This window comes from Alosa pseudoharengus, unplaced genomic scaffold (genome assembly GCF_046254945.1).
Source record: "Alosa pseudoharengus isolate Yale_2024_CS ecotype anadromous, Long Island Sound unplaced genomic scaffold, YU_APseudo_1.1 YU_APseudo_1.1_scf_5, whole genome shotgun sequence".
Lineage (NCBI taxonomy): Eukaryota > Metazoa > Chordata > Actinopteri > Clupeiformes > Clupeidae > Alosa > Alosa pseudoharengus.
Genome location: NW_027468837.1, coordinates 22,001,315 through 22,013,959, shown reverse-complemented (window position 1 = coordinate 22,013,959; position 12,645 = coordinate 22,001,315). Strand labels below are relative to the sequence as shown.

Genomic DNA, 12,645 nt, shown 5'->3' with positions numbered 1-12,645 from the left:
AATCTTTTTTTGGAAGATAACATAAAGAAAAAGTTGAAATGGGATGCATAGACAATGTAACTTTCTACGCGAGTATATACCGGTAGGCCTACTTACTTTCTTTCAAGTGCCCCCGTACTCTCTCTGGTTCATCTTGATCACTGTCATAGAAACATTTATCAAATAGCTTAGGCTACCTAATTGTTGCACCACAAACGTTTAACAGTAGACCTACATTTATACAATTAGGCACTTTAATAAAGCAGTTACAGAAAGTAGTAGCCTACGTCTAGCCTAGGCCTACAGTTTAACAAATTTAAATCTAACGTTTTTAAAAGCAAATCTTAGAGTGATGCACAAAGAATGTCAACAACTAGACCTAGGCATAAGCCTAGACTACAGGCTAGATCAAATAATGTGCTGGAATTTATAGCGTCAACCTCCTACTCGGCTTTTGTATCTGGCTCACCTTAGCAAGCAACGTGTATCATCCATTGAGGCAACTTCTTGGATGGTTGTAGTTGGATCAAAGCGACGTAGCCTATCTTTTCAGTTCACTTCCTCACTTTTCTAAGAAAACGAAACCATAGGGCTGAATGCGTCATAGAAAGGGCTCTGCCTTACTGCTCTTTATTATTTTTTTTCATAAGCACATTTTTTCAGGTGATGTTTTGACGTCTTTGTCGACTTTCTTTAAAAAGCAAGAAGGCACGTCAGAGAAGCATCCCCTATCTTGCCGTAAAAATGCATCCTTATTTGGCTACGGTGTATGGCAACATTGAAACAGCACAGCAGGGTCAAGTTAGGACCGTTGCAGCTTCCATTGTCATCTTATTGTGAAGAGATAAGATAAGAATCACACACAGACAAATCGTTTAATTAATCTATTTAAAAGAAAATATCAGCCATTTTGATAGAAGGCACATTTATTTTATTTTATTTTTTTATTTGTTTTAGCCTTTTACTCTCTACACTGAGTAAAATTTTTTAGAAGGATAACAAAAAGGCTAATACAATCATGCAATAACAGTAAAACAGTGCTATATGCATAAAATGTGTCTTATAGACAATTCCTTCCAAATCAATGTCAATTCATGACAACGACTCAAAACTTTGACTAACTGATTTATTGGTTAGTCATGTACATGTCTATGGTTTCATGCATACACACTATAACAGGATAACAACATGGCATGCAATATTACAGTGCTCAGTTGAATTTTTTGACACAGTAAGCCATCACCAGTCATAAATAACAGCACCCTTTCCAAAGTTTTTGTTCATTTATTCTTCTATGGCAGTTAGTGTTTAACAAGTTCTTAATAAACAAAATGCTGCATCTGTTTGCACTGGATAGAACCGTGGTTTTAGGCACTCGTGGAAGAGAATAAATCCTTAAGCAACACAATTCAGCATCTTTGATTTTTTTTAAACCTATTCTTGTAACAGCATGTGACAGTGACTAATTAAGGCATTAATTACTAAAATCAAGAAGATGGCGAAGAAGATAAAATCAGAATAAAAATATGGATTACTATACTGTTTGGCTTATGGATACTAAATTGATTAATTTATTGAATTGGGTGGTGGGCATGACAATTATTAAGCCACTAAATACTGCGGTATTTACTGATTTGTTTCACAAGGTTGAGTTCTGATTTTGCCTAAGATATGCAAGCATATCAGTATTAAGGAGTGAATGCCTCAATTGTCAGTTTGTACTACAATTGGAATGTGATAAAAAAAAAAAAAACACATAGTAAATGCTGCATAGGAAACAACGCCACAACCAAAACCCGTAAGGTCACTGAAAGAGTTTGAGGTAAAAGTGTTTTCTGTGTACAGTCAACTTGTAACAAATCCTTGATATCACATAGTAGACATGTAAAGCTCATGATGATTACTCAATTACTATATCCTATTATACTGGTTATTCAACATTATTTCTTCAGGCAACTTCAAACACAAATGGCACTAGTGGTTCAATTACCCTGTGTGTTTACTTACAGAAATTCTTTAGTTTTAATTGACTGGAGTCCATTGTGGGTTTGATACCCTGATAAAGCACTGAAGAAAACTGCTAAATTTGATAAACAAGCTCTAACCTTTGCTAAATAGATACAAAAGAGAGAACAGTAGTCTAAAACTATACATTACACCAATATCATATCATATCACCAATATCATATCATCATATTCATTTACATATTCAAGAGTAAATACTTTTGGAGGAAGTACTGACCACAAGCATTGGCCCATAAATTACATCACGACACAACAGCAAGTGGCAGGGTAATCATCGGCACTAACTCTCGACTCATTCCCAAACACATAGAAAAGGTGGGTGCCGCCTTTCCATTTGTAGGCCACCTTGGTAATAGGAATCAATTCAATTGTGTGTTGCTGAAAGAAAAGAGCAAACAGGTGTCTTATTTTAAATGAAGAGTTGAAGAGTCAAAACATAAACCATGTGCGCAAAGACTGATACTATTCAGTGGTAGTCTAACAGGAAATTCAATGTGTGTATGTGTATGTGTGTGTGTGTGTGTGTGTGTGTGTGTGCGTGTGTGCATGTGCATGTGTGTGCGTGAGCGCGTGTGTGTGTGTTGGTTTTTAAGAGAAGAAAAAGAGATAGAGGGGTAAATAGTTAAGAGCTGACCTGCTGATGGATGCGTGCTGACTGTGAGAATTTGCTTTGGTGCTCCCTGACCATCCTCTCAGATGCCTGAGCCAAGTTGGGATCTGGGAAGCCAAGCACTGGGTACACCTACGTTGGATACATCATGTTAGGCCTACGTTAAAGCTACTGGACTATGCTCAACTATAGACCTTGCCTAAAAAACTAGTGGAAAAGGTCATTCTGGTGCACAAAAGTTTACACACCATTCTGAGAAAACACTTAAAAACAATAACAACAGTACAAATACAGTACAAAATACAACAATATTTCTTTCCAAATATTTTAGGTACTACATTAAATTATTGACATTTACAAACAATTAAGGAAAATTCCGGTATTTAGCACTCTGAGTCCCTTTTCTGGTTTGTTTTGGATGAACAAGAGTGGTGGAAAAATTTCGGTGTCCACCACTCTAGTTCATCCAAAACAAACCAGAAAAGGGACTCAAAGTGCTAATACCGGAATTTTCCTTTAAGTTCATTATGCTATACTTTGCTATTTCAAACGGTTAAATTCTTATTGAAAAGAAATGAAAACAAACCAATCTCTGTCTCTAGCTAGGTCATTTTCCCTCTATGTCCTACCATGTACTGAGTGTCGTGAAAGAGCTTCTTTCCAGTTACTGAAGTGAGGTTCCCAATCTGAATACCGCTAGACTGCTGAGCCACATAATCTTCCAGGTTGTTCTTCCTGGAAAGCACAGTGGACCACTTGTTAGCATCACTTAAAGCGATGGTTCGGAGTAATTTCACCCTAGGGTCCTTTGCACCATGACCCTGAGCCAAACACCCTCCCAGAACCTGTTTTCTCTTGGTCGAACCCTGGTCGATTAGCGCTGTCAGAAACTAATGAGTTTATGCAGTCGTAATGGTACAAACTTTTATCTCGTAAATTACCCCACTAATAATGCCCTGAATGGTACGAAACTTCTACAGTAGTACAACTATGTTCTTTACTCATAAAATGAGGCATTGAAAAGTTTGTAAATACACCAGGAGTTTATTTAAATAACACTAACATAACTGTTAGTCATTTGGTAATGTTATCAAACCGTGTTGTCTAGCAGGTGGAGTTGTATAAGGTGTTGGGGGCAGGGGCAATTAGCTCCTAACACGGTGATGAGGCAGAGGGAGCAGACCGAGTCAAGGCCATGAAGGGATTTTATTTCAATAGAAAAACTAAGATGAGTTTTTAAGGGTTAATCGATGGCTGGAGTGCATCTTTAATGACTCACCCTAAAACATTTGCCATGTTAATTTATTTTTTTACAAACCATACCATTTTTAATATAATCAAAGTATTGTTGCTATGTAAACTCAAACTTTATAATGACTAACTCACCATGTAACCTTGAGGTTGATGAACATCAGTATCTGCCTCGTCCCATCACAGGTTTCACACTTCTGCAGTCCCTTCCCACCGCAATCAGTACAGCTGTGGGCCACCAGGACAATGTTATCGCATTTTAACTGTGTGTGTGTGTGTGTGTGTGTGTGTGTGTGTGTGTGTGTGAGTGTGAGTGAGTGAGTGAGTGAGAGAGAGAGAGGTATCTCACTGCTCTTTTCCTGTTCCACTGCAGTCCTCACACGCTTCCTGAAACCTCCTTCCACTGCCATCACATCTATTGCATTGTTTCTGAAGGACAGTGAGATTATATTAAAGAACACAACAATGTTTTGAGAGGATACATAAGAGGATACATACCCTCTATTCTCTGTGCATGCAACAACCCATTCTGACACACCCACTGTTAGCCTAGCTGGACATACCTTGCCAGAGCCAGTGCACACGTCACACCGGGTTTGTCCTGTCTCTTGGCAGATGTGGCAGCCCTGAGGAAGCCACAGATAGATTTAGATTGTGTTAAATATATGATGTCATGTCAGCAAGGAAACTATCTCAAACAGCCTGGTGCCTCACTTCAGACACAGTCCCTAAGAACTTTAAAGGAGAACTCCGGTCTAAAGGCTGATATATGCTTATATTTATGTGTATAAGTATATACTCTTTTGGTCTCTGCATTTATCCCAATCAGTGGATTAGTGAAACACACTCAGCACACAGTGAACACACAGTGAGGTGAAGCACACACTAATCCCGATGCAGTGAGCTGCCTGCAACAACAGCGGCGCTCGGGGAGCAGTGAGGGGTTAGGTGCCTTGCTCAAGGGCACTTCAGCCGTGCCTACTGGTCCGGGTTAGAACCGGCAACCCTCCGGTTACAAGTCCGAAGCGCTAACCAGTAGGCCACGGCTGCCCGGATGCTTCTGCGTCGAATCGACTGTGTAGCCCCGCAGACCCCTCTGCGTCCCCGCGAACCCCCTTCCGAGCCCTCCGCCGTAGCTCGATGTGCACCGATGTAGCTCCATTTGCACCGATGTAGCTCGGTGTGCACTCTTCGCGTCGAGGCGACGCAGACCGCAAGGACTATGATTGGTCAACTCGTCCTGTGTGTGTTGATAGTCGGTGTTTCAAGCAGCCTACTGTGGGGAGTAGCAACATGCTAGTTCACGGACATAAGCTTTGCAAATAAACTCAAGACATATTTTGGTTACAATGACGGGGTTATCGGTTTGTAAATTGTCTATATGTCAATAACATTTTGAAATTAGCACTTCGCCAGCAAGCAGTACTGCCGGTACAGTACTGTGTCTATTTCTCAATACTTTTTACAAAATCTAAGCAAGAAAAGGCCAAACAAATAAGATTAATATTTGAACACGACAGTCTATGAAGTTTGCCATTCTGAGTACCGTTTCAGTGGTGAGTGACACAGACACAGGCGACACCGAACTTCGAAGCTACACACCCTCTAGTTATGGAGGTGAAATGCACCGTGATGCAAAGCAACCCCGACGCAGAACTCTGAAAGGGTCACGACGTAGGAGACAGCGTAGCTACAGCGTGGAGTTGACACAGAAGCATGCTGCAGGCTTATAAGTATGAAGGTATATTGGGTGCAAAAGTGGCGAGCACATTTAACTGCAGATTTTGCATGTGCACACTAAAGTCATAAATTTGTAACAGTAAAGTTGAAGTTGTACATATTTTTTTATATCTTGTTAACACAAAATAGGGGCTACGGGTTCACAAATCCTTTTTACAGGTACACAAATCATATCCTGTGAGTCACAACTTTCAAGAGTCATGCACTCGACACTTTTGCTCCAATCGTTGCAGCGCAGTTGGTGCGAAACACATTTGCACATCCGTATTTCATAATCTGAGAACATGCACAACATTCGTGCATTTGTAAACCCAAATGTGAACTAATGCATCCAAAGTTGTGCATCTGTGAAATAATATCTCATTAATAAAATTCTACAGATCGCTTTGATTTTCTTGCACGACTACAAGTCAATTGATACAAGTGCTCGAATCTGCTTCTACGAGTGACAATACTTTTGCTCCTGGCTAGGTGATATAATAGGAGCAAAAAGATTTGTATGTGTGCACGACGAGCGAATCGATCGAGAAAACAAGGCGGCCGGATCTGGATCCTGGATCGCGCTCAGACTACCATTGCCTGCTCATAAGGTAGGTAATATGATAATAATATGAAGAAAGTTATCAAATTACTGTAGAGCGGTGTATCCCCTCCCCCTCCCTCCTGACTTGAGGTTGCCAACCCGGATGCCGAAACACTACTGACTTTGTGATTAGTAGATAGGTAGAGGGTGGCGCATCAGGCCAAAACACAACATGACATGACAAAACACAACATCAACATCAGTTGAGGGCTGCAACTTCACTTTTTAAATGACAATATCCTGGCCGGACTACTGTTGTGTGATTTCTTGATGATTTCTTAATGTCTAGTGACATATCAGGGCCATTTTATGATTATTTGAAATACATTTCTTACATACAGTTCCTTTAATGCAGAAAAACACCCTTGGGTCAGTTTTCGCGCTAAACAGACTATCTTCAGACTATCGGTTTAGATCGCTAAAAGAGGGCACTTGGTTTTACACAGGGTACCTTCACAGAGGCAGTGTTGGGCACTTTTATGTTTTCCTCATGGTCCTTAAACAGGGCAGGCGTCTGCACTTGAATAGCCCAGGGAGGTGGGGCCGGTTGCAAGCCAACATCCACAGTTTGACCTGGTCAAATCAAGAAAATACAGGAGGAAGGGAGACACACAGTGGAGAGAGAGAGAGAGTAGTCACTTATTTTATGCACACATGTTAGTAGTCCTCTCATAGACAAACAGAGATAGAGAAAGAGAGTGAAAGAAAAAAAAACATGGATGGAGATCACAATATACCTTTAAATGCTTCAGTTTTCCACTCAGTGGTTCTGGATTCAGTGAAGGTCTCCAGCCGATACTACAAGAGGAGACAACAGCAGAGTTAAACTGATGTGTCTTAATATGCCACTTTGGAACGCACTTCTTTTTGGAATGAATTACACACTAATTTAAGAGGAAATCTCGACTTTTTGAAGTTGTGTTCAGAGAAAATGTAGAAGTTAAGCAAAGCTAGTAGCACTTTACAGATGAGGGCCAGGTACCCGATAAGTGTTGAATGCCTCCATGTTGGTTATGACTCCGTCCTTAGCAGGGGCTTTGCTCCAGCAGCAGTTGCTGCCGGCAAACTCCAGAAAGGCTGCCTGTGCTGCTTCCTCTGTGATTGCAGGGATGCTAAAACAAGGTCAAAGAAATTACATGTTTCAGACAGTGAGTACCTTTACATGGACATTGATATTCCAATATTAACCTGATTAAGACAATGTTCTGAATAAGACGCCGCCATGTAAACAGCATTTTCTTATTGTCTTAACCCGGATAAGGTCATAATATGAATAAGCAATAATCAAATTAAGATATGGAGTATTCTGATATTTAGTCGCATAACATGCTATTAGAATTTCCGGTGCAGAAACTTCTACGGAATCAACCGTCTTTGCTAGCAATAATCGGACTATGCTGTGTTATATGTAAACATGTATAAATATAAATGGAATATTCTATCAACAACTAATGTAAACCACATAATCACAATATTGTCTTATTCTGAATAAGGTCAATAGTCGGAATATTAATGTCCATGTGAAAGTAGTTAAGAAGAACATGTCTTCTGTCAGTGGAGTCTGTGATTGTAATTGTATGCACTATGCAGTGCTGTGGTTTGTCCAGTCCATGAACATGTAGAACTAGCTTCCACAGTACCATATTACCAGCTAGCCAGAACCCAAATATAACATATGTGAAATAAAAGACATTCTGGCAAGCCTTTCATCAGTGCAAGCTGTACGTGCTTTTTCAGCAAAGCTTCTTACTGCTGCTTACACTATGGAGAATAATAACATGCAATATGCGCACGGTTTTTCAAACAACTTTAAGAATTTATGTGACAATGCTTCGGACATCTCTGCTTCTTCAGGTCACCGAGTAGTGTTGGTACGAAAAATACGAAAACAAACGGTTTTACCTAGTTCGAGTTGTTACAGCCAGCAGCTAATGCAGTCAGGCAGCTACAGCGCTACACTCTGTGGGCATGTAAATGAGAGCTCACGGACATGCCCCCAGAGTGTAGCGCTGTAGCTGCCTGGCTGCTTTAGCTGTTGCCTGTAGCAACTCAAGCTAGGTAAAACCGTTTGTTTTCGTTTTTTGTACTGACCTCGGGAAATGGGGATTTATGTGAAAACTCACTGGATTTCTCCTTTAATTTAGTAATATTAACTACACTCATACAAAGAGCACAGCAACAATGAATGCAACTCTGTTAATTGTTAACATAAAGAAAGTATTTTTCCCTTGGACAGGTTGAAAAGCATCAAAATGGTGTAGAAAAAATTTACAAAACAATGGTGAGTAAGACCATAATCAGTACTTCCTAATCTTACTTCCAGTCAATCTGCTCAGGCTGAGTATCTGGTGTTGGCACTGGATGAAGAGGAGCAGGAGGAGGGATATATCCACCTGCCAAAACGAACAACAGCCCACAACATGTCAACATCAACAAGTGGTAGCCTACTAATACTGCATCTTACAGTATGTCCTTTAAATTAATTCCACTGTGAAAATGCTTTAAACTGGTCCACTGTCTTGCATTAAAAAAAAAAAAAAAACAGTGTTTGTTTGAAAAAATGCTTTTCTATTTGTAAAGAAATTAATTAATCAAATTGTTTGTTTGTAAATAATGGGTTATTTGCAAAACATGCTCAGTTTGATTGTGACATTGGCAGCTGTTTGTCTATAAATTTTCCATTTTGAAGGTCTGAGGCCTATTGCACAAAACTAGGATAAGGGATTAAGCCGGGATATCTTGGTTATCCTGGCTCAATTTATCCGTGATCCAGTTGCACAAAAGCAGGATAGGGGGCAGCAGGATATGTTATGGTATAAGTTACCATGGCGATTTATTCTGTGGAGCTAGCCTGCTCCAGACCAGGCTAAGGTCCAGGATCTATTTAATCTCATCCCTTATCTCAGTCATCAGTCACCACAAACGGAAACCAATAGTTATTCCACTGCCCACTACACATTGTTATCACATATACCTAGACCCACTGTCATTATTTAAACGTTTGTGATCATTAATTAACTTTTACATACTCGCCATTCCCGACCTGTCATGCGACAATGTGACGTCACGGGAGTGCCTAACCATTTCACGTGTGGTGGTCGCGGAACTAGTTGCAATATTCTCCTTAACAGAGCTGTTGCTGTTTGTTGCTGTTGTGAGAAGGCTATCTATCTACTTCACACCGTAGAAGAAGCAATGAAGCCGCTCTGGTTGCCATGGTGAATCAGTGAATCTGTGATCGGTGGCGGGGTCTATTTGAGGGAGCCGTGAGCGCGCAATTATCCAGGATAGGTTTCACCTGGCTTGATGAATCCGTGTCTGCTCATCCTGGCTTGCTCGTTGTGCAACCAATTAAGCCTGTACGCTCTTGTTTTGGATTCATTGAGCGCAGCTCAGTAACTTATCCCGGATGTCTTAATTCTGCTTTTGTGCAACAGGCCCCTGGAAGGGCTTAGGTGATCAAGTTATGTCAATAACCTCCACCATCATCAAACATGTTCTGAATGCCTCTTCTAAAAACCTGATAGGCCTACAGCATGGCACAGTACACCTTACTGTGATCACAGAATTGTTTACCCACCTCTTATTTTACCACTACATTCCTGGTCTTGAAATATTCACAGGAATCCATAGGAATTAAATATTCATGTTGTTTTGTCCAATATTAGTTGTATAGTCCATCTTATACACACCCATGAAACCATATAAAATGCAAAAATAGAGACTTTTGTATAATTATTCCATTTTGTGTAGTAGTCATTATCAGAACCTGACATGGCCTACCAATCCAAATAGTCTACAAGAAACTACAGAAATGCATAGTTTTATTGTCAGTATGCATTTTGGGTAACCAAAAATTGATCACACTTCTTAGTCTATTTCATTCTAAGAAAGGACCAAATAAGGAGCCATTTTGGAGGCTAGTGGTGGTTATAACAAAGGGATATGGGGGATGGTCTGCCACTTTGTTTAAATGGCCAAGCAGAGAGAGGGAGAAAAGCTCATCTCAGGGTTTGTTCTGGAGAGGTTCTATGATCTGTTTCAGAGGGATCACCAGTGACAAGCAGCAGTCAGATAAACATTTGATGGGGTGTTCATTAACTGCCTTGCTTATGGACACACTCACACACAAACACCAAACACAAACAGATGAACACACACACAAACACGCACACACACACACAGGCCACGTCTACATGAAAACGATGGTGCCATTTTTTCTTACCGTCTTCACTTTTAACACCCCTTTGAAAAAAACACACACACATACACACACACACACACACACACACACACACACACACAGGCATGTGCAGGCTTGGCCCCTCCTGAATACACATACCTGCCCCTCCAGCCATGAAACCCTCGTAACCAGGCACATTTCCATACACCGGTGGGGCAGTGGGGTTTGGGCCTGGCGGTGCATAGACAGCTAAAAAGGAGAAACAACAAATTAATTGCCCATTTGTATAGCTAAATCCATGAAGCAGTTGGGGAAACATATTTTTTTGCATATTTTACTGTATTATTTCCATTAAACTGTGGAATTGTGCCATTGATGAAGTGGTCAAGTGATGTATAGGCTCAAGAGGTAGCCTTTTTGTCAGTGAAACTGGCAGGTCAGCTGAAAAGCAGTCATCAGAAGCCTACATGCAATCATTTAACTGATCTAGTTGATTGGTTTCATTACATAGGGTCGTGCCCCAGTATTTATAAACTGTGCCCCCGTAAAAATCTCACGTTCAACTTTAAAAAAAAAAACAAAGGGGGCAGTGCATTTGTGTAGATTAATAATACCAGGGAAAGAGTGAATGTTTGCTTCAGTTTCGCATTTTTAAGTTAGCCTATAGGCTACGCCCACATTCCCGCAGCATTCCCCCCACAGCGCGTTTGAAATCAATGCGGCCTTATGAATGAGGCGTGATTTTTGGAACTTGGACTTTCTCGTTGACCTTCTGAATGCAATTTAAATCCAGAAAGAACACAAACCAGTCTTTGATTTTGAAAACATAAGCATCAGCATGATGAACTGAATAGAGAAAGGCCTATGGTAAAATGGCGTCATCAAATGCCCCATAAGTGTAGTGACGCCTCTGAATAGGCCTAATCCTCTGTTTTCAAGCTTGATGGCAAATTTTGCTTAGTACAATAGTACAAAATTAGAACTAATAGTACAAATCTAGCCAGCTTTACTCAAACAGTATAAAACATGAAAACGTTACAAGCCAGCAAAAAGTAAACTTCAGAAATGGATTGTGATTATGGAGAAGTTATATATAGGCCACCCTGACACACTTCCATGCAGCTGCCTTGGAAAGCTATAACTATGCACGCATGTAACATGACTAGCAGCTAATGCAGAAATCAAAGCCAAGCCCAAGCCAATTTATTTGCTAGCTCTCAACGTTTGTTTTTTCAGTAATCCACTATTACACATGAAAACCTTCAAGTTAGAAAAAACTGAAATCTGGAAAAAAACGAAAAAAAAAAAACGAATTCGTTATAGGGGTGGTCGTACGGGCATGATGGGCATTGGTGGTGACGGGTAATCAGATAGTCAAAACAGTAGGCGATTAGTATTTCTGGTAGCCTACCATATATCAAGGCAAATAAAAGACAAAACAATTATTTTCATGTACATTCCTTATTAATGGGCGACATATGCCACTCTGAGAATTAACTTTTTGCCAATTAAGCGATAGCCTAGCCTATGTCGTGCCTAGTAGGCTCGTAGTAGGCTACGTTACACTAGGCTACACTGTTCCCAAAGTTATGACAGGCGAGATATGAATATGATTAGGCCTACAAAATGACTCGTTTTCATCATCAATCCAAATATTTTGTTTGGCTAACATGCGACGCAGACGCAGACCACAAGTGTGCCGTTTCAATAGAAAGCACTACCGTAGGCTATCATGATTCAAGACTATTGAGTGAGCTCAGAACCAATGGCAAGAAAATGAGATAGTGGAACTACTCACCTCCACCTCCTGGAGTAAACATTATGAAATTATTCTAAAGGCAAGGTCTCACAACAGATTCCAATGCTCGGAAAAGGCTAGGCTACTTAAGGCTGGAATGTAGCACTAGCCCCTAGTGGACCCGCCTCCGAAGGGGCCGCTATTTAAATATTTGATTTAAACCATTTTTTTCAATCCACAGCAGTGCATACAACTGAATGCCTGGAAGATGATTGGTCTAACCACAGGACCTTTTTTGATATTACTGTACCTCAGTCCATTAACAAGATCAGGTTCAGATACGGTGCTATTTCTGTATTAATACAATTTTGGCTGTTGCATGGTAAAGTAGCATTTTTGAACTTTTTGAGTAGGCTATCAATGTGCTCATAGACAATGGTTGTCAGAAGTTTTCCTGAGCCCATTCAATTAATTTCTCTACAGAAACAGGTCTGGTTTTAATGCAGTGCCATCTGAGGTCCAAAAGACCACGGCCA

The 12,645-nt window shown here is 40.4% G+C and overlaps 1 protein-coding gene across 1 annotated transcript; it reads right to left on the bottom strand.

Annotated features, from left to right (window-relative positions):
• Positions 1–1,091: 1,091 nt before the first annotated feature.
• LOC143104658 (protein SSUH2 homolog) lies at positions 1,092–12,267 on the bottom strand. The gene is made up of 12 exons (XM_076268817.1): positions 12,170–12,267; positions 10,531–10,620; positions 8,506–8,581; positions 7,171–7,300; positions 6,926–6,986; positions 6,640–6,761; positions 4,429–4,491; positions 4,215–4,294; positions 4,001–4,093; positions 3,244–3,349; positions 2,639–2,746; positions 1,092–2,382 (listed from the first exon to the last, which is right to left on the bottom strand). Exons 1-12 carry the CDS (start codon positions 12,189–12,191, stop codon positions 2,242–2,244), a joined length of 1,092 nt encoding a protein of 363 aa, XP_076124932.1. The 5' UTR covers positions 12,192–12,267; the 3' UTR covers positions 1,092–2,241.
• Positions 12,268–12,645: the final 378 nt, after the last annotated feature.